The following is a 20,515-nucleotide window of genomic DNA, read 5'->3' as shown; positions in this document are numbered from 1 at the left end:
ATTTTTTCACAGACCTAGAGATCAAACAAGAAATTATTAAAACTCTAATCATCACTTGTAGGCTTTTCTGAGCAATGAAAACATTCATATCCTGCCTTCAGCAGCCCATGAACTCCTTAGCAGAAGAGGTGAAGAGGTTCCTTGTGCATCAGGGCTCTGTGCTATGCCTGGGTATGAACCCCCTACATAGGCTACTCAGTATGGTTCATTCTTGCTGCTATTGTAAAACTGTGCTAATTCTGTTGTATATTAAATGCTCTGCAGTTGGGGAAAGAACTCGGGGAGAGTATCTACTCAGTTTTGCAGTGTACGAAGTCAGGGTGAGTTTGTCATGCCAGCAGTTGCTTCTGTGAAGTATGAGATGTAACGACTCTCATCAGTGGTGTAGCTTGGAAACCCATAAATACTTTTCACAAATAGAAATCAGACAGTCTGATCTCTAATACTTTCAGATCTTAGGTTGCCTGACTGAATTTCTTCTGCAGCAATTCTACTCCAGAAGAAACACTGCATAAAAACAATCTTTATTTACTGCATTTTGAATGTACTCCCTTTTAGGTTTTAAGCATTCTCTTTATCCAGTTGTATTTGGTAAGAAGATAGAGTAAGTGGATTGTTCATCTTACAGTCTTTCTGCCTTCCCTGTCAGCCTGCATTACGCTTTTGAATATTCCCAACTACTTTAGATGTGTGAATTATGTAACAGAAATCTAGCTTGACATTCACTCAAAATAGGAAACAGTCAGATCACTTGAAGCAACTCTGATCAAGCAGATCAATTTTTTCTCCCCCATGGATCAACACATAAAAATCATTATAAGAAACCTTTTAATAGGTGATTAGAAACCAAGGACTTGATCAAAAGAAAAAGTTAAAATAACTCTTATTTTGGGGCTGATGTTTTGCAAGTGGTTTGCACCAAATGACCTAAGTAGGTAATGTTAAAATGACGTGTATGAAATTTAGGAGGTTTATGCTCTGCTACTGGTACTTAGCTGCAGAGAAAAGTAGCTATGAGACTAGCATTTTGATTTGCACAGCCGTGCATAATCTCATAATGTGCAAAACAGTAAGGTTTGAGGTTTTAAATGTTTAAAAAGTAAAAAAATTTTTGGGTTTCTGGCTGTGTAGAAACAATGTCTAGTTCAGTGCTGTGAAAAATAAAATTAAATACTATGCACGTGTGAACAGTAGACCTCTTGGACAGGTGTCCTGGCAGAACCCTTGGCTAACACCCACCTATAGCCCATAGGCTGCAGTGCAAGTTACTGCACCTTGCACGGTCATTGCCTTCTCCTCTGAGAGCTCCAGAATACTGTCGGGATTCTTTGAAGATGATTCTGATATTGAGATAACCAGTGGGCCAAATTGTGAGCCATACCATTTCAGAAGCATTGCAGCAGGGTCAAACATCAGGACTAAGGAAAGGTAAGAAATCCTAGGGCAAGCAGTATACCTTTCTGCCTGGGAACTGAGAGTCACATTTGTTTTGCTAGAAATCCATTTACATTCTCATTTGGGCTTACCTTGAGCTCGATGTAGTTCTGAAATCAACGGAAATCTCCATTTTAGGCCACTACATTCTGAGACTCTCCTTTTTAAAAATTTGTTGACTTGGAGGGCTATATGCCTGCCTCCTACTCAAGCTTTGTTGCATCTTTGAGAGGACTGAAGACAAACCTGACCTGGTCAGAGCCTGGCCTGTTAAGCAGGGTCTAACTCATTTTGGCAGTGCTGCATTCACCTCAAATACCTGCTGGTGGCCATCTTTTAACAAGAAACAAGGGCTTCATATATAGCATCCTGCAGCTCAGTTCCTGCTTGGCCACAAAGATTTTTAAACCAACAGCTCCTGGTTTTTAATCTGTAGAGTAGGCTGGAATGAAGCTATCCTGTATCCTACTACTTGAGCTGAGTGGTTAGAAGAATCACAGAATGGTCGAGGTTGGAAGAGACCTCTGGGAATCATCTAGTCCAACTGCCTGCTGAAGCAGGGTCTCCTAGAGCCGGTTGCACAGAATCACATCCAGGCAGGTTTTGAATGTCTCCAGAGAAGGAGACTGCACAGCCTCTCTGGGCACCCTATTCCAGGACTCTGTCACCTTCACAGTAAAGAGTTTTTTCTTCATATTCAGATGGAATTTCCTGTGTTGCAGTTCGGATTTCTTGCAGAAGAACACAGAGTTATTTAAACTAGACAGAAGGATGTGTCAGGTGAAACCTGATGCTGGTTGTGCAGAGGTTTTGTGTTAAAGAATCATAGCCTGATGCATGTGAACAGTCCTAGAAACAGTGCTTGCTATCCCCTTTCAAAAGAGAGATTTGTCTGCACCATTACTTTATCTTTACTTTCTTCTACTCTAACCCACCACAATGAGGTATTTAAAAATAGTTTTATCCTACTCTTTTAAGCTAGTAGCTAGAGCACTGTCCTGGTGAGCAGGAACTAGGAGTACAAGTGTTTTCAAGCCAGAGAAATCATAAAAACCAGGTCTCTAATTCCTGTGCTAGGGCTCTAACAAAAGACTGTTAGGAAGGGGCTTGCTGGTGCTGCCTCTTGATTTGGGATTTGACTGGTGGGAAATAAGAAATAAAGTGAAGTGTGTGTCAGCCCCCTGTTGAAGAGATTCTTTGGTATAAGAAACATGGGCTGTATTGGAGGTAATTGATCTCAAGATGGAAGGCAACAGATTCCATTATCAATTCCTGGAACCATGAAATTCACCAAGAAAACTACTCTTTAATAAATTCTCTCCTTGAAAAGAGCCAATAATCCCGACAAGGGTTTGTGCTATCAGTGACACAGGGAGAGGATAATTCTGATATTAGATTCTAGCAGTGATGTGGCAGTGACTGCTTTATGGTGGTGAACAAGACACAGCTGTGACTACTAACTTCCAATCAATATTAATTTGGATGATAATTTCTTCAGTCACTGCAAACTGACCTCAGGTTTACATTACAGAATTGTACATTAATTCAAATAAATCCCATATCCAACCAATATTGCTTGTAAGCTTGATACAATAAAAATGGAAGACATGAAGTGAATGCTCAATGAGCTGTTATTGAGTTATTAGAATTCATACCTTCCACAAAAGCAAATAGAAAAATGGAGAGGACTTGTCATTATGGTAAACTTGCATTGTATCTAATGATGAATAAATTTGATTCACAGGTTAAAGTCCATCCTCTGTCATGTGATTTTAGGCAGTAGTGAATTCCTGTGTTTTTTTGCTGACTTGAAGCTTCTTGTATGAAAGTACTTTAACTGGAAAATTCTGAGCAGGAAGTGTTAGTCTGGGTCTTTTTTGTTGTTGTTGTTGCTTCTTTTTTCCTTCATTCTGTTTAGATTTCTCTCAGTGCTGGCAGATGATTTAAAGGCCTGTGATCTCAACTAGCCTTGTGTTGCAATCTCTGTCAGTGCCTTATCAATGCTTTTGTCTTCTGTCTCTTCACCATCCTCCATCATCTCGAGCCATGCCCTGTCGTAAATGGTCACGTAAATCCTCAGTGGTGTGCTCAGTGCTGTGTTTCCTCTAATGTTCCGTTTCCTTAGCTCTGACCTGTGGTTCCTGTATGGCTCAAGAGTATTTCTTACATCCCCTTGGGACCTTTGACTTCAAGCCTTTAGCCAGCTTTATTGAATCTGTATCTTGCTGAATCTGAAAGGAAAACCTTAACCTAGTGTAATCATGCTAGATGTGCCTGTAGGCAGGATTCCTGTGCTGCTTTAACCAACTGAAACAGGCGTTTATGGTGGTGCTTGTTTTGGTGAATCATGACAGCACAAAACTCCTTGCGCTCAAAATGACCCAATTTATGTGAATAATGAGGCAGCTCTTGTCGGTGGTGCAGCAAAGCATGCTGTAGGAGCTGTGTTGGGAAAGCAGTTCAGCAGAAGCATTTGGTATATGTTGTCTGGTTTTTTGGAAAGGCTTCTCCATATTTATGGTGCCTTTTTCTCATTGCTGTTGAGCAAATGGAGCTAGTCAAGGGAAAAGGTACATCAGTCTGAAAAGAAATGATCCGTACTGTGCAAAATGCACATGAAGGTGTGGGGAGAGCTGGCTGGCCTAAGAAGTAATGGAAATAGGGGACATGTGTGCATGCAAGAAGGGATCCTAATCATCAGAGCTTCGGAAAGAGGGAGGAGCGGTGGGTCATGGAGTAAAGGAAGATTTGAAGCCTTGTTGACTCCGGAACTGGCAGAGCTCATAATGAAGGGGATGAGGTTGCACAGAGCTGGACTGGTATCCTTTCTGTGAGCTTTCATGTAGCTTATGTCAAATTCCTTGAATTGCCATGCATCCTAATATATAGCCCGAAACAAGTAGAGTACAGCAGTGGAGAGGAGTATTTGAGGTGGAAAGTTTTGAGTGGGTTTGTTGGTTTATTTTAATAGAAAAACAGTCAAAATACCTAAATAACTTTTAAACCTGCTTTCTTGGTCACTGGTTCACCAATTAATTCTTTTCAAAGCAAAGTTTGCTATAGCATCAGACAACATTGCTCAAGATTTTGTCCAGCCCAGTCTTGAAAGCCTCCAAGGACAGAGACTGTGCAGCCTCTTTGGGCAAGCTGTTCACTATTCCACTGTTCTAAGGAAAAACGTGTAATGTGTAGTCACAGAAAAAAGCGGACTAACCTGTGCAGAAAGCTTTTATATTGCATCAAAAGTTGCTCAAGAAACATGCTACTAGGAGACTTACTTATTTACTGTATGAGAATAAGAGGGCAAAGCTGCAGAGGGATGCAAGGAGAGTTCATACAAAGCATTAATATGACATCCTAGTCTATAGGCAGGTCAGAAACCCCATTCCATAGTGCAAAAATAAACAATTAGCGTGCTAGAATTTCTCTCTGAGCTCATTTGCTCTTTCTGTTTAGTTCCTTCCTTTTGAGTTCCCAAAGGGAAGGTATTAATGTCTAGGTGAGACCTTCATGCGCGGTCTGCTTCTTCAAGAGGAACAGTAACTGCTCTGCCTTAAGTCTCAGGACGCTACCTCGCAACTTCATGTTAAGTGTGCTGTTCACTTCAACTCCAATTTATCTACTTTGCAAAGTGGTTATTGCAGCACTTGGGCTGGATGTGCTGAAGTCAGAACTTGAGAAGTCCTTTTGGAATCTGTAGAAAAAAGTGTATGAGATGCATGTTAAACCAATCTAATTTTAAAATACTTGTTGAGGATTGCATTACATCCTGTTACCTTAAGCGCGTTTTTTGAGTACACGTCGCTGTCTGGTTTTGTGTAGCCTGAGCACAGTATCATTAAGAGCCGCTGCCTTAGAATGGGATCGTTGTAGGTACCCTAAGCCATAAATTGCATCTTTTCCTGTCTCTGCCTTCTGCTACTCATATGACCCCATGCAAAGGCTCAGCTGGGCACCCTGTTCCTTGCTCCTTTTTCCCACAGATCCCCGATAGCAGTTACCTTCCTAAAGACTATTCCCTAAAACAAAATCACCGTAAGAGCCCATGCTAGATTTATTTTTTTTTTACTATGATAGCTTTCCTTTAGGATTCATTTCATTTACATTAGAAAATATTTTAGCTTTTCTCCTAATTTTTATGATTGCATGAATGAAGTTAGGTTAATTAACATGCTTTTCCTTAAGAAGATAGACCTTTCAATAAACTTTGGAGTTATTTTTGTGACTTCTGTTGATGGAAGTGCACTTCAGTAGTGATCTAACGGATCTAATTGTTAATTTTGGTAAATGTGATCACTGGAGTTGGTGTGTCACAATTTCTTGGGGGAGGATGATATGTTCTGTGGCACCTGTGTACTTTGAATGGACCAACATGAGTGCTCTTTGGTCTCTTTCTACTGAGCCTGCCAAGTTGGATTTGGTGTTTCACTTGGATAAGTGCTATTCTGTCAGCTTGACTAATATTTTGCCCCATTTATTGAAGTACTTTTACTGTATCTAGTACAGTACTCTTAGTGAACAATTCTTCCACAAGAAGCAGCAAAATGCAAGGTTAGCAGGGCTTAAAGCAGGAAAAGAATAACCTAGAAAGACAGAGTCACGTTGTGAAGTAGTGTAAGTTTTGCAATTTTTCAAAATAATTTGATTCTTCTGAAAATAGATATCAATGACAGGTCATGTTTAGCGGGGGCATAAGAAGTTTCAACATTAGAGAAACTCAGCTTTTTCTGAAGAAGGAAAATGAATCAAATTATTAATTTAAATAATGACACTACAGCAGAGATTAATCCAGTCTCCTTCAACTGGCAGTGGTGGTGCCAGTATTATGATAACAGTTGATGAATTTCTGGTGAGTATCAGTTAAGTGTATAAAATACTCAAGTATGCTTTAGATGTGTTTCAGTGGAAATTATTACTGCAAAATGACTATTAATGATGAGAGGCAATAACTGTTTCAGCGCATTGAAGGGAGGGGAAAGATGGGAGTAAGGAGAATAAGGAGACAGATGGTCTTATAATAGGGGTTGATGATTTTCAATTCATTAAATGTGTGTTCATCCACTGGAAGGATGACCTCTATAAAAGTTTAAATGGCCAGTGGTGATGGCTTTCAGATGCTCCTCAGGCCAGGCCAAAATGGTAAGGATGCATAAATGTCTGTAAAAGCTAAGTATTCATTAGCATGAACATTAATGAGGGATCCAGAGAATCTGCTAGAACAAGGTCATGTTTTCTTTTCTGGGGCAGAACTCTATTTGGAGCAGCATTTGTTTGAAGACCACATTCTCTAAAGCACTGTACTTCACCTAATACTGGGGGTTTGAGGGAGTCTGCTGCTTCTGTGTTCATCAGAGAGCTCTGTCACAGAGACAGCACTTCATAATTACTGAGGTGGTGTCATCAGGTAAAGAAGAATAACCTCTAGATGCAAAATCTATCTCAGTGCCAGAAGGCCAGGGTCCCACTTTGTTGCTGGCTCTAAGTAGCTGCAAGCCAGCTTCTCTGTGGTTCTACACTGTTTAGTGTGTGCAGCGTCATGTGATATGGAAAGGAAATCTTTAATTTTAAGTTTTGGTAACTTTTGTAGGAAAACAAAAGTCCCAGTCAAAAGACTGTAGACAAGAGATGGGAAACCAAAAGACCACTCTGGTCATATTGCCAGCTGTGACTTGGTTTTGTCTTTTTTACTGAAGTGGGATGGTCTGTTAACAATAAGCATTTAAAAGTTCAAGGTTAAAATGAATATTAGTTTATGCAGTGTGATCTGTGTTGTTTCATAGGTCAGCAGTTTGTCCTCTGATCCTTAACCACCAACTCTCAAAGGGCTCATCACCTATCAGAAGGCAATGTTCCGCACATTCAGAATGCTTTGCAGAGGGAGCAACCCCTCCTCATCTCCCAGCCTGTCCTTTCTAGAGCACCTATATTCACCTAGTGCAATCGTCCAAACATGAAAGCTGTCTCACCACATTTCTGTAATCCTGATGGGATCAAAGCTATGCACCTATGCATCTTCTAACTCCCCCTGTTTTGTTTCCTGATTGTATGTATTTGTGTTGGGGCATTTGAGTGGGATCCCACTTGCGATGCCATCACAGGGAACATACCAGAGCTTCCCCTTCACTGTTCGCAGTGCCCCTGTTTTTGGTCAGGCTATCACTATTATCATTATTCCCTGACAGACCTAGCCTGAAGCCCTCCTCATAGGTTAGTGAGCCTGTTGGTAAAGAGTCTTCTGTCCCACTTTTTCAGATGGATCTTCTCTCTTTCCCATAATCTTCATTCCTCAACAGAATAAAAAGGAACAAACCCCGTAGCATTGCAGTCACTTTTAGTCAGGCATAACTATAGCCATGTTCCAATTCAAATAATAAAACTGGACGGGAATGTAGAGTGAGGTATTTAGTAGTAGTTCAGCATGATAGGAAGTGTCATCTACTATTCTTTAAGAACAGTTTCAGGTTAGTTGGTACCTCATGTTATCGTGAACCTTAGCTGTGCAGCCTCAGTGATATGTTCACTTACCTTTCTGTTGTAGCTAGCAGGCTTCCTCTTATTAAAAGTGCTGTCACATTCTCTGTTCAGGCACTGCACAATTTCTCCTCATCCTTATATCTCACCCCTGCTGAATGAGTGGCAACACTCTATTATGAAAAACAAATGTCATTGTGTGCGTGTACCAAGAGCTATTCTCAGCCGCTTTGTTCTATAACAAAGCAAGAAGCAGCTGCTGAGATTAATAGGCAAGGTGAAGATGAGGTGGTTCAATCCATCATCAAAATGGTTTGCTTTAAGTGTACTATAGAGCAATAGGTTTACTGCTATTCTCTGACAAATCACAAGGAAAAAAAAAAATGCAGAAGGAAACATTGTTTTCCCTTACTAAGATGAAAAGGTTATACATAGAGCACAGATTTCTGGGACTGGGATGATGCCTGAGAACAGAAGGCATAGCCTAGGCAAAAATTAAAATGCCAGCATCCGAACAAAAAAAAGAGCGAGCTGCAATTGTCCCATTCTTCTATACCTACCCCCTTCCCATTTTTCCCACTTCTTTCCCTTTTGTTTCTCCTTAGTGGTAACCATGTTGTCTGCCAGCTGGCTGCAGGGCGCAGATTCTTTATATTCAAAATCCTGCTACTGTTTTCTGCACAACCTTCCCAACAGAAGTTTGAGTTTAACTTAGAAACAGCTGACATGTTTCAAATGATCAAATACTGCATCATTTTATTCTTTCTGATCTTGAGCCTTTTAGACTTGCTGCTTTGCAATCTGCAGGGGCAGAGTTGTCTTCTATCTCCTGATTTCAGCAGCTTGATGTCATTAAGCTAATACTTAGCAGCATTAGGGGTATCATAAGGGACTGGCAGGCAAGAAACCCTGTGGCTTATTGAAATCCTGGATCGCTTGCCTCAAGGCAAGCACCGGGTCGGTGGCAGAGCTAGTTGTCTGTGAGGCTGCTGCTGGAGAATATTCTCCATGGTGGTATATTGGCCTCTGATTAAAAACAAAAAAGCCCCAACCAATCTCCCCCATCCCAGTGTGTAGTTTGCATGTCGTTGTAATTGCATGCTGTTCAGTAATTTTTCTCTTAAAGAAATTAGAAAGCATAGTCAATAAATGAAAAAGCATTTCTCAGGCTCTGCTTTTCCATAGTTTTCTGTAAAAAAATATTTTCAGAGTCAACTCCCATTTACCCTGCTGCAGGAACTCACAATTGACGTTTTATTTGTCTGAAGAGCAATAGGTTAGATTATATTAAAACATTCTGCCAAACAGCCATGTGTTTTGTTCTATTGCTGTTTGGAATGCCAAAGACTTTCATAGTCAGATGTGAGATGGAAAGCCATCTGCCTTGCCAATTAAAGTAGACTGAGATACAGAATATCTGTATTGTTCTCGTTCAGACTCCATTCTGCAAAAAATATACATTTGTCTTTAGTGCATTCAGTGTGCTGTAGAAGACCGGTAACTTTCTTGCTGAATTGGGCATGAAAAAAGCACAGTTGATTGTAAACATAGGTGAAACTTACTTGTTTTAAAAGCCTTTGTTTGTCCTAGTATTTCAACAAAAGTATTCTTTATTTCCTGTTGCTGCTGTCTCTGTATAGACCGTTTGCTTCTGTGTCACAATATAAGGTGCCTGCTGAGGGAGGCTGGTGACATGACAGGTGACTAAGGTGAACTGAGCCCTGATTCTAAAAGACATGAATAAGTTACTAGGAATGAAAAATAGTTCTGACTTAATATAAGGAAACTTTTTCACCATTTGGATAGTCAGGTATTGGAACAGGTTGCCCAGACAAGTTGATAGGTCTCTCTCTCCTTGGATATTTTTAAGATCCAACGAGCTCAAGCCCTGAGCCACTCTGGTCTGATCCTTCTTCAAGCAGAAGGTTGGGCTGGTGGCTTCTGAAGGTCCCTTGCAGCTGGGGTTGTTCTAAGCATTAGCAACACAGTCCTGCCTTGCTGCCCATTTCACTAAGCTGTCTGCTTTGGGTTTGCGAAGTGATTGATTTGATTACTCATTAAAGGGCAGATTTACACCTAGAAAACGCTGCATAATGTATGAGAGAGAGAAGGAAAAGTTCCATCTCTGCCTCTAAAGCAGGATTTTCAGCCTCAATGATCTCTGCTGTCCTGAAAGGTCTGGGAGCTCCCTCTGACAGGGCAGGTTGGCTCTGGGTTGTGCTAATTGGCACTTTAATTGCATTAATTTGATACTGTGATTCCACAGTGTATGCGGCCACTTTAATTTGGGTAAAGTTTACTTGTAGAGTAAGATACATGCAGCGTTTGCCTGCAGCATTTCAGCCTTGTTTGTTTACTGGAGAGACTGAACAGGGCACCTAAATGTTGGCTCCGGCTCATACAGCATCCCGAGGTGCCCAGGCTGTTCCCTGCAGGTGCTTCACGAGGTCAAGGCTACACCTCTTGTTTCATGGAGCTGTCACTCTGCCACTCCGCACAGAAAGCTGGAATGTTGTCCTGTGTGGAGTGCTAGTCTGTTGTACGACGTGTATGTGTTGAAAGAGTATCTATGGTGTTACGGTCCGTCACGCCCTTAGCTTTTCTCCCTTGTCACATTTGAGAAGCCCTGGGTCACACAGAGGTGGCCAGCCTAAAACAGAACAGCATCTCTGATCAGCATGGTCTTGTTTTCACTGAGCTGATATAAATCGTGGCTGTTAAGTGTGAATAATGTGAAGTGTGGGGAGTGGTGTCTGCAGTGAAGGTGGAAGCTGCTGAGGCCAAAAGCTGCAGCCTGGTGACAGCAATCATTAAAAGCAGCAGGTAGAAAGAGAAGCTGAAGCTACCACTGACTCTGCTGTTTATAAGTTGTCATTGGTTTTACACTCAAAATCTTAAACCAATAAAGCTGTTATTATTCTTTCACTAATTTAATAGAGCTAAGATTTCTCCATGGATTCTTTTAAGTAAGTATGTAACTTTAAAAAATTACATGATAAATTTCGTTTACTTTCTAGATATATGATCTGCCCATTGCTTCTGCCCCCTTCTTTGAAGATCTTGCTTGTTAAGGACTGTAAACCGAACTTAACCGATGCTATCCTGGTTCCAACTGGTCTGAGACTGCCCTTTTGAAAGTTTTTGTTGCTGCAGGTTTTGATAAGCTTTTGCAGGGTGTAGTTTGGCAGCACAGCTGAGCTGATGGAGTGATGGGCTGCTCTTGAAAGGGACGATGTACAGTCCAGCAACTCCCTTGGGCTGACAGCAGCGTTTGACTGAGTGTGCATTGAGTGATTCAGAAACATAAACCAGTAGAAAACCAACTTTTTCCTGCCAGTTAAGTCTCTGGGCTGGCTTGCTACCAGCACAAGTAAGAGGCTAGAGGAAAGGGGGAGAAGTGGCTCGTATGTATGGTTAAACCATTTTCTTAGACTTCATTTATCTTGTATTTTGAGTTCATAAACCAGCACTGAAGCTGAAACAAACAGTACCCCATCTTCCTACCCCTGCTGTTTTTCCCACAACTGCAACATCTTATCCTCCACTGTGCCTGTCAAGAATTTGTGTAGCCGCATGCTGAACTGCAACAAGGAGTTTGCCTGGCTTAATTTTGTTTTGATGGATTAGTTTTCACCAGGTTTCTTATGTGTCGCTGCACAAATGCTTGCACCAGAGCGAGAGAGTGAAAAAAAGGAAGGAGCGAGCGGCCCGGGGTGCAGCGCAGGGTGACTGCTTATTTGACTGACTTTGAATTGCCAGCTACAGCTGTCTTAACTTGCGCCTGTAATCACAGTATCAGGCAATGATTATATCTGTACCCATTATTTCACTGATCTGTGGACATTTTCTGAGTTGCTGTGGTTTAACCCCAGCCGGCAACCCAGCACCAAACAGCTGCTTGCTCACTCCCCCTCACCCAGAGGGATGGGCAGAAGGATCAGAAAGGAATGTAAAACTCCAGGGTTGAGATAAGAACAATTTAATAGGTAAAGCAAAAGCTGCATCCACAAGCAAAGCAAAGCAAGGAATTCATTCCCCACTTCCCATGGGCAGGCAGGTGTTCGGCTGTCCCCAGGGAAGCAGGGCTCCATCACACGTAATGGTTACTGGGGAAGACAAACTCCATAATGCCAAATGTCCCCCCCTTCCTCCTTCTTCCCCCAGTTTATATACTCAGCATGATATCATATGGTATGGAATAACTTTTTGGCTAGTTTGGGTCACCTGTCCTGGCCGTGTCCCCTCCCAATTTCCTGTGCTCCCCCAGCCCTCTGGCTGGCAGGGCCCAAGGAACTGAAAAGTCCTTGATTTAGTATAAACATCACCCAGCAACAACTAAAAACATCAGTGCATTGTCAACATTGTTCTCACATCAGAGCCAAAACACAGCACTATACTAACTACTAAGAAGAAAATTAACTTTATCCCAGCTAAAACCAGGACATGAGTTTATGAATTTGTCCCCATGACATTTGGTAGATGTCTTTTTTTTTTTTTTCCTCCCTGTAGATTTTCTTTGCCATATGCACTGTGTAGGCTGCAATGGCCAGTGAGGTTGAAATTCAGATGGCTGATTGATCCCTTCCTTACTCCATTGTTCCAAAGACATAGCAATGGGGAGGCTGTGTCATAAATGCTTGCTGGGGCAGGGGCAAGACGTGTTTAAACCACTGACCATCTTTAAATCTTAAGACTGACTGGGAGAAACCAAGAAATCAGATAGGGAGGACAAGGTAGGAAAAGAATATAGCAGCTGTGAGGCTCAGTCAGAAAATGTTGGGACCCACTGTTAGAGAGGGAGGTCTTGGGATGGGCATGTGCTACAGAGACCAAGGGAAACACTGGTAGCTAGGAACCTCTGAAAATTTTGCCTCATGTCCACATTCATTTTGACTTTCATCAGTCTTTAAAAAAGCTTTGCTAACACTGAGGAGGATGGAGAATGTTAATCATTGCAGTAGTTCCCCTTCTCAGTTGAACTGAGCTGTGCAGATTTGCAGGCAGCGTGCAGATGAGTTGTTGCTATGTGGAGGTCACTTGTATCACGGTCAACAGCATGGACCAAGAGGAGGCAGGTAACCTTTATTGGCCCACTTACCATAACCGCACCGTCCTCAGCATCCTTGCATCTTCCCTTTCATCTTTGGTCACACTTTTCTATCATTTGTTCCTTACAGAAGTAATTACAAAAGAAGGGCAGTTTCCTAAATAGGGTGTTGAAAATGGTCTGTATCTATATGAAATGTTATTAAGACATGCTTGTGCCTTTTCCTTCCTTGTTCTTGCAGATGGAATTAGCTTCTCCCTGCAGAAACATATATCTATGGTTTCAGAGATTTCAAGTTTATATTGTTGCAAGTTGTGGCTGGAGTGTGTCATTCAGTATGATTTTGCATCATGACCTTTCTGCTTTATAGCCCTGGAAGCTTCCATGCCTGCTTCGATTTTACAGTGTTATTTTTACAGTCCCAAGCAATTGTTAAGCAGTCTTCCAAGCATCCATGGAGCCCTTGTCTCTATTAGTACTGGAGAGTTTGTACAGCAGACAATTTGCATGATTGTCCAAAGCAGATTTTTGGATCAGAACTTATTCACTTTGTGGCCTTAAGAGGCACCGAGCGGGTTTTCTCACCAGGTACAGGTGACATATCACTTCCCCTTACCACCTGTAAGCATCTTCTCTGCAACCTTTTTCAGCATGAATTTCAACTCCCAAGACATAGATGTTTATGCCAAGTTGTGGTGCATCCTCACCCAGCCTCCAGGTCTCTGTTTCCAGCAACTTCCTTGTGTGTTGGGTGGGACTTGGTGGCTCGCTGCTACTTAGAGGTTGGTGGGAGGAGATCGTCCCTTCTCAGCTAGTGCACTATTGCCATACATATGGGTACACATTTCCACCTGGAAGTGTGAAAAGCTTGCCCACCATTCAACCATTTTCAGATGCTCTTCTTACTTTCTTCCCTCTGTCCCATGGATATTCCGACTAAGTCCATGTTTCCTTTCTGCAAATGCACTGTAAATGTGCATATTTTACTATGTCATAGCAACTGATGGTTTTAATTATAAGCATATTTTACATAGAAATATCAACGACTCAGAAAAATCCTAGTTCAATCCACAGTTAATTAGCTTTCCCATCTACTCATCGTGCTTGACTGGAATTGAAGACACTAAAATTAGGAAAATGTGTGGCTAAATCCTTCCATCAGTAGTTTGCCACCTGTTTAGTATTGTTGGTTCTATCTGAATCTGATTGTATGCGTTCATATCTTACCCTCTCCATCATGTTTAGTTTGCTATTCACCATTAACTTTACCCAAATTTAAGCTAGCTGACATTAAAAAGATATTTTTATGTCTGATGCTGCTATTGGAATAGTGAACTTTAGCTCCTAAAGTTCAGTCTCATGGTAAGGTTGCTAGATTTTATTCCTAACTGCGTGGAGGACTTCATGAACTCAGTGAACCAATTGCTTTGTGGTGTTCAGCAATCAAATAGTCCTTTAGTCTACCTCATCTGTGATGTTCTGCAAGTGTATGCGTGCTAGAAGATTAAAATTACTCTCATCAGTTACTGTCTGCAGAGCTAGCCATGTTTTCTTACTAATCCATTTTGCTGAAATGAGAATGTCTGTCTTAACTGCCACTGCCCTGCTGCCATCAGCTTGCTTCTTCCCTTCTGGGCTGTCAGGCTTCTTACTCAGTTGACTGCGCAGTTCTTAGGTTTTTGAAGTCCTTGTGGGCCTTTTTGTAACATTTTCTGTTACCATTGGCCTTCTTTTGAATGGGTTGAGACTTGTGATTTTCTTCTGTTCTCAGCACAGCGACCACTGCTCTGTCTGTCTTTTCCCCCTTTGCTCTGGACTGCATTTGTCATAACTTTATCATGCTGTCATTACAGTAGTGCTTCTCGGCATGTTTTTATCTAACAACCTGCTATATTCCAAAAAAGAAAATTAACAAAATGCCTTGTGACGTCTTACTGTCACGGTTCTGCTTTGCACCCGAATACTATAGTGCGGTGTATGGCTCTACTTCTCCAGCTTATTGATAAGGCTTTTTGCTCCTATTTTGTTTGCATGCTTGGAAATGTGTGAATTTATTCTGATTTGGTTTGTGTGTTACGAGGCTGCAGTCATTTCACAAACCACTTCTGGTGTTTAGTGGAGTATTGGTTGAAAACAACTACCAAAGACTACTTTCCAAAGAAAGCTACTTGCATCCTGTAACAGCGGTAATTTTCTGTGGGATGAAGACAAATGAACTCATTTTCTATGTGATAAGTGAGGTTTCAGCCAGTGGGAATGTATGGTTGATTTTCAGTACACTGTTTTACCTGAGTATATGCTTTCTATCCTGACCCTCGTGGGCAAAGTAGGAGCTCCCATAATTCAATTAAGACCTTTTTTTCATAAAATATTTCAATGATGACATTTTTGATTCTCATTCTACCTGTGAGTGCCCTCAACTGTTGTGAAAACCCTTCAATTAGCTACTTGACTGGGCAGTGTGGCAGCTTTCCTAATTCAGTTGTTTTCACCTCTTACAGGAAGCAGCAAACATGCTACGTCTCACCCAGAACAGGCTGAAGGAAGAGGAACAGCACCTGCTTAAGAGTGGAAGTAAGTGGCATTTCTTCACCACTTCTGTTAGCAGAGAAATTGTTAAGTACTGGCTGCTTCATGTTTAAGTATCCACTTACACGCATGAAGCCGAGGGGACACGGGACAGATGACGGCGTCAACAGGCTATATTAGAAAAAGTGGAATTCTAATAACTTGAAAAGGAAAACAGTGAAATAGGGAACCTAACCTCTGTGAAATGCTCCTCTGCCTTGTAAATTTTACCTGCGGTGCCGAGGGATGGAAACAGTCATCCACTAAACACGCTGTGCAATTGCAGTGAGCAGATTTTAGGCTTCATTTTACTATTATCAACAACCTGTATGGGTTCCCTGTGGATACAGCACTTTTCCCAGCACGATGGGATTGCTGATGAAAGGATGGTTTGCAAACAAACTTGGTTAGGTGATTCTTCTCAGCAAAATGCTTGTGTGTAGGTGAGTAGCCTCATCGGTTTGTGGGACCGCTCGGCTGCCTCATATTACACATGTGCTGGTGTGCCTTGCAAAACTGGAGTGTAATTTCTGTCCTCAGCAGTTAGCCTGCCGCATTGTGTGGTGTGGAGTTTGGTTCTTTGTTCAGACTAATTCTTTGTGATGTGTCTATCAGATCATAACTTTCACAGATGAAAATCTCTCAGCTTGAAATCCTCTTTAATATCACTGGTCTTCAAAGTGGGATCCATGTTTGCCTGCTTGCATTTGCTTGATTTTAGTGTACCTGCAAAATGTGAATGCAATTAAAATTGTGGGTGCTTTTTTTTTCTAAACTTACTCTTAATTAATTAGGGTTCTAGCTGAGGATTAGGAGGGAATAATAACCTCTTGAGATTTTTGTAGAAAGCAAACCAGATTTTGCTCCTTTTGAGCCAAGCATCAGCAAAAACTTCCTCATTAATTACCTCTGTGAATTTAATATTGCAATATGTGCATTTTTATATGGTGGTGGGAGAAAACAGATTGAAAGCTAATTCACAGGATCAGAGGGGAGAGTTCATGAAAGCTGAAATTGAGTAAAGACATAAAAGTTGCATTTCACAGTTTGTTTGCTGGCAGAGATTTTCAGAGCAAGCTCGTGAGGTGAGCTGCCCATCTTTGATCTGCTTATGTCGATGCAGTAAAAAGTAAAGAATCTCTAGTTGAAGCATAGGGTTTTTAATATAAACTGCAAGAATGTGGAATTGTTTCAAGGATGTAATTGAGTGAAAAAGTCCAGGTCCTGCTATCTGACAGTTTCCAGGATAAATTAAGTTCAAGAGGAGATGAACAGCTATCATCAGTAATTAGCAGTGTGAAGTATAGCTCAGCTTGGAAAACTATTCTGTCATTTTGCATCTCTGAAATAATATGAACCTTGCCTTTTACTGAGTGATTTAACTGCCACCTAAGCACACATGATTATATCCTCTAATGACCTCTAATATTAACATAATACATCTTTATTCAAGTACTTAGTGTCATAATTAGTAATTATTCTAGTGATAAGAGCACCAGGATCCTTGTTTTCAGTGCTGGCTCATTTATTGACTGTCCCATAACCCTGGAAAATCAAGTCATCTTTGTTGGCTCCAGTCTGCCTTTATCTGTACGCAGCGTGGAAGTCTGCAGAGTTGCAGAGGTGTGACTGAGACAATAAATTTGGTTCTCGGAGGCTGTTTCCCCAGTCACGAGCATGGAGCACAGCTTCATTACTGCACGCTGTAAGGTTAATTTCTTTTATGTTGTAAAGCTCTCTGAGACCACGGTTTGCTAACATAAAATGATCAGGTACCAGACTCTGCTTTCCCCTCAGACCAGACCCCACTCTCCTCCTCTCATTTTTAGTTAAATTATGCACTTCATACAATTCAAAACCAAGAGATTTGCTTTGGTAAGAGAATGCAGAGGTTGTTGACTTAAATGGCATAGTGCCCTACTGGGGATATGTTTACAGAACGGTTACATTAATCCCGGGATTCTAGTCACAAGAAAAAGACATTTTTTTGCTTGAAAGGAAACAAAGGAACAGCAGCAGAAATGGTGCAGCATCGCTGAACAGCTTTGCCTGCCCAAATCCATCCAAAGGTTAGTAGTGAAATTCACACTAGAAATACGAAGCGCAATAGGAGATGGAGTTTCTGCTGCAGGGGATTCCCAAGAGCCCTCCAGCCCTGGTCTGGCAGTTCGTGATTTTTGTCAACGAGTACTGTGAGCATTGTGTGTGTTGTGGGGAAATGGCATAAAGTGCTACAGGCATGAGCACTTAAACCTTTCACCAATGTCTGGAGATTCTACATGCTAAATCCTCCCTCTAGGACAGAATGTGCCCTGTTAATGGGATAGGCTTAAGGAAGAGTAAACAAGGGCTTTTCTTCACCGTCAGAAACATCTTTCTGAAGTAGGTTTTGGGAGGAAGAAATACTTCCTTATTCCACTTGCATTTTTGAGTAATGCTCCACACACACAGCAAAATGCTTTTATCCTAAGTTTTCTTCTATCTTCAGTTTGTCAAAAGAATGTAGGACTCTGTTGTCTGGGCCTTCAACCCAACAAATGCATTGTGCCTGCTCGCAGGACTGGCAAAGTAGACCCTGCTCTGACTTGGTCTTGCTCATGCAGCAGGTTCTGGAGACAAAGGGATTAGCTTCTTCCCCTTGCAGCTCGGCTCAGCGGAAGGTGGGCAGGCTGGCCTGGCATCTCCCAGTGTCCTAAGACCCTCTGGATTAATCTTGAAGGTCCGGGGTGGTGGAATGAGCTTTGTTTGAACAGATTCATTGCTTTCCTACATAGAGGGGTAGCACAGGGCCAGCACCTCCTGCTAGGGAAAGGGAAGGTTCCCCAACTCTTGTTACACTTTGCCCCTGAGAGCTGCAAAACAATTAATGAGGCTTTTCTAACAGCAGAGGCTGGGATCTGGTGATAAATTTGTTACTGTTAACTGATAAAAGTCAGCATCCATGTAAGCACTCTTACCTTTGCGTACCTTCCTAATTGATGTGGTTCTCTTATTGTCTGGATCCTTTGACCTTATCTCCTGCTAATTTGGTAAGAAGGGTTGCAAATTAACAATTCATTTCTCTGCAGCAGGAATTCTGGACAGCTCTCAGTTGAGTTTCAGGCTGAACTAATGCCAGAGAAACCTAAATCGTGTTTCTTGCAAAGAAGAGCTGTGGAATGTAGGTTGAACTGTGCAGGTTCTGTTAAGGATACAGAAAACCCGTAGATATGTCATGGTACTTGCATAAAATTTGCAAAAATTTTAGTATCATTCAGAGACAGCCTGGTTTATTCTTTTGCTAGCCTATTTTGCAAATCGTCTTTTATTTCTGACAGAGCATATCCATAAAACCACTGCACTAAAAAAAAAAAGCTAACACTAATTTATATGAAAAACCATTCCTAAATTAAGTAAAGATGTTGAATTCTAGATACAGATCAAGCTTTGAGTATTATTTGCATGATGAAAATATATGCAATTAAGTACTTGCAGCAGTACAGAAATTTTTTTCTGATGACAGTTATGTTTACACTAAGTAAATTGCTGTTATTTTTGTAATCTTTATTTTACATAAGATGCTCTTAGAGAAACCAATATACAGTGTGGTGTTTTCACACAGCATGCTGCCCTTGTGCCGCATCCAAGGCTGGTGCAAGGTACCAAATGCCAATTGACTGAAACTTGGGGCTTGGTTTCCTTGTGGTTAACGGCACAGGGATGAGCACTGTGAAGGCTGTTGATAGAACTATTGTCAGGTGTAGATATGTGAAGAGTTGCTCTGATAATAGTTCGATGTGAGAGGAGAAGGCTAGGAAGTTCACTGGCCACAGCAAAAATTCAACATGTTTTTTCAGGTTCATACAAAGTTGAAAAAACACATTTGCTGAGAAAAAAGTAACAAGTGGAAAGGTTTCTAGACTGTAATACATTTTTTCAGACTAATCAGCTCATTACACTTCCAGATATTTCTTTCTCACTTTTTTACACGCTTTTTCATTTGCTTTTACTCACTTTCTTTTTAATTTGGGGTTTTTTTGGTCAATTTAAAAGCAGACAATATAGTTAAAAATAAGTAAAATATTTTGTTTTGAAAATCTAAAGATAAATGCTTTGAATTTTTCAGAATATTTATTGTATTTCTTTGGGATAATGCTATGCTCAGGATTTGAGTTCAGTTTGTGAAAATATTTGCTGTAAAACCACATTTTTTTGTTAACTGTCCCACTTTCTGGTGTGCTACTCTGGTCAGCCCACCCTGCATACTCCTGCTTGGTCTGTGAAATGAATAAACATCCACGTTACACAGCAATTTGAAATTTGCGCTACTTCAGTATTGTTCAGCAATAGCAACAGGATTAACTGATGTTTCTGGAGAGCTTCAGTTCTGCTTGATACACAACTAAAGTGTTTCCTTGGCCAGTTTTACTTGCCGAGCTAACTCACTCTTTTCTGACAGCCAAGCAAAATGTGCTTAGCTCTTACCATCTTGCTCAATTAAACAGAGCAAATAACGTGCTTTGGATAGCAAATTGCATGACGCTGCTGCAGTGAATCTCTTATACCCTTTCTGCTTCAGAATTGATGCCTTAAAATCTGACAGCAGATAAACAAAAAGCCCCATTGCAACAACTGTGGCATTTGAAATGTAGCAGTGAATCACTGGGCAATTCCCACTAGGGTGAGATGCCTGGATGGTATTGCTAATGCTCAGCACTGTCACCCGCAGAATGCTCAGGCCATCCATCTTCTTGTTACAGACACTTGGAACTCGTCCACAATGGTCTTGTGTTTTGCTTGTTAAATAATGGCAAATTCATGTCCTAATTTAATAGTACTTTGATGGATTCTTGGCTTTTATGATCATTAGAAATAGTTATGGTCGCCAAGTAGGACCTCTCTACAAAATAGGCCAAAAAATCACTACTTATTCCTGTGCCAAGACTACAAATCCCAGTCTAAATGGAGCTTGTCATCACGAGTTATTTTTAATTGTTTCAAGTGACAGAGACCTGT

The 20,515-nt window shown here is 41.2% G+C and overlaps 1 protein-coding gene across 5 annotated transcripts in view; it reads left to right on the top strand.

Annotated features, from left to right (window-relative positions):
* The window catches only part of CLUAP1 (clusterin associated protein 1), a 68,616-nt gene that overhangs the window by 31,279 nt on the left and 16,822 nt on the right, over positions 1-20,515 (top strand). For all 5 annotated transcript variants that reach the window (XM_040592614.1, XM_040592613.1, XM_040592612.1 and 2 more), the window contains one exon: positions 15,454-15,526. In XM_040592614.1, coding sequence (XP_040448548.1) covers positions 15,454-15,526 — 73 coding nt within the window. The remainder of the gene's footprint in view (positions 1-15,453; positions 15,527-20,515) is intronic.

The sequence above is a fragment of the Falco naumanni genome, chromosome 4, assembly GCF_017639655.2.
Source record: "Falco naumanni isolate bFalNau1 chromosome 4, bFalNau1.pat, whole genome shotgun sequence".
Classification (NCBI taxonomy): Eukaryota; Metazoa; Chordata; class Aves; order Falconiformes; family Falconidae; genus Falco; species Falco naumanni.
Note: the sequence above shows the minus strand (reverse complement) of the source record. Positions and strands in the feature narration are given on the sequence as shown.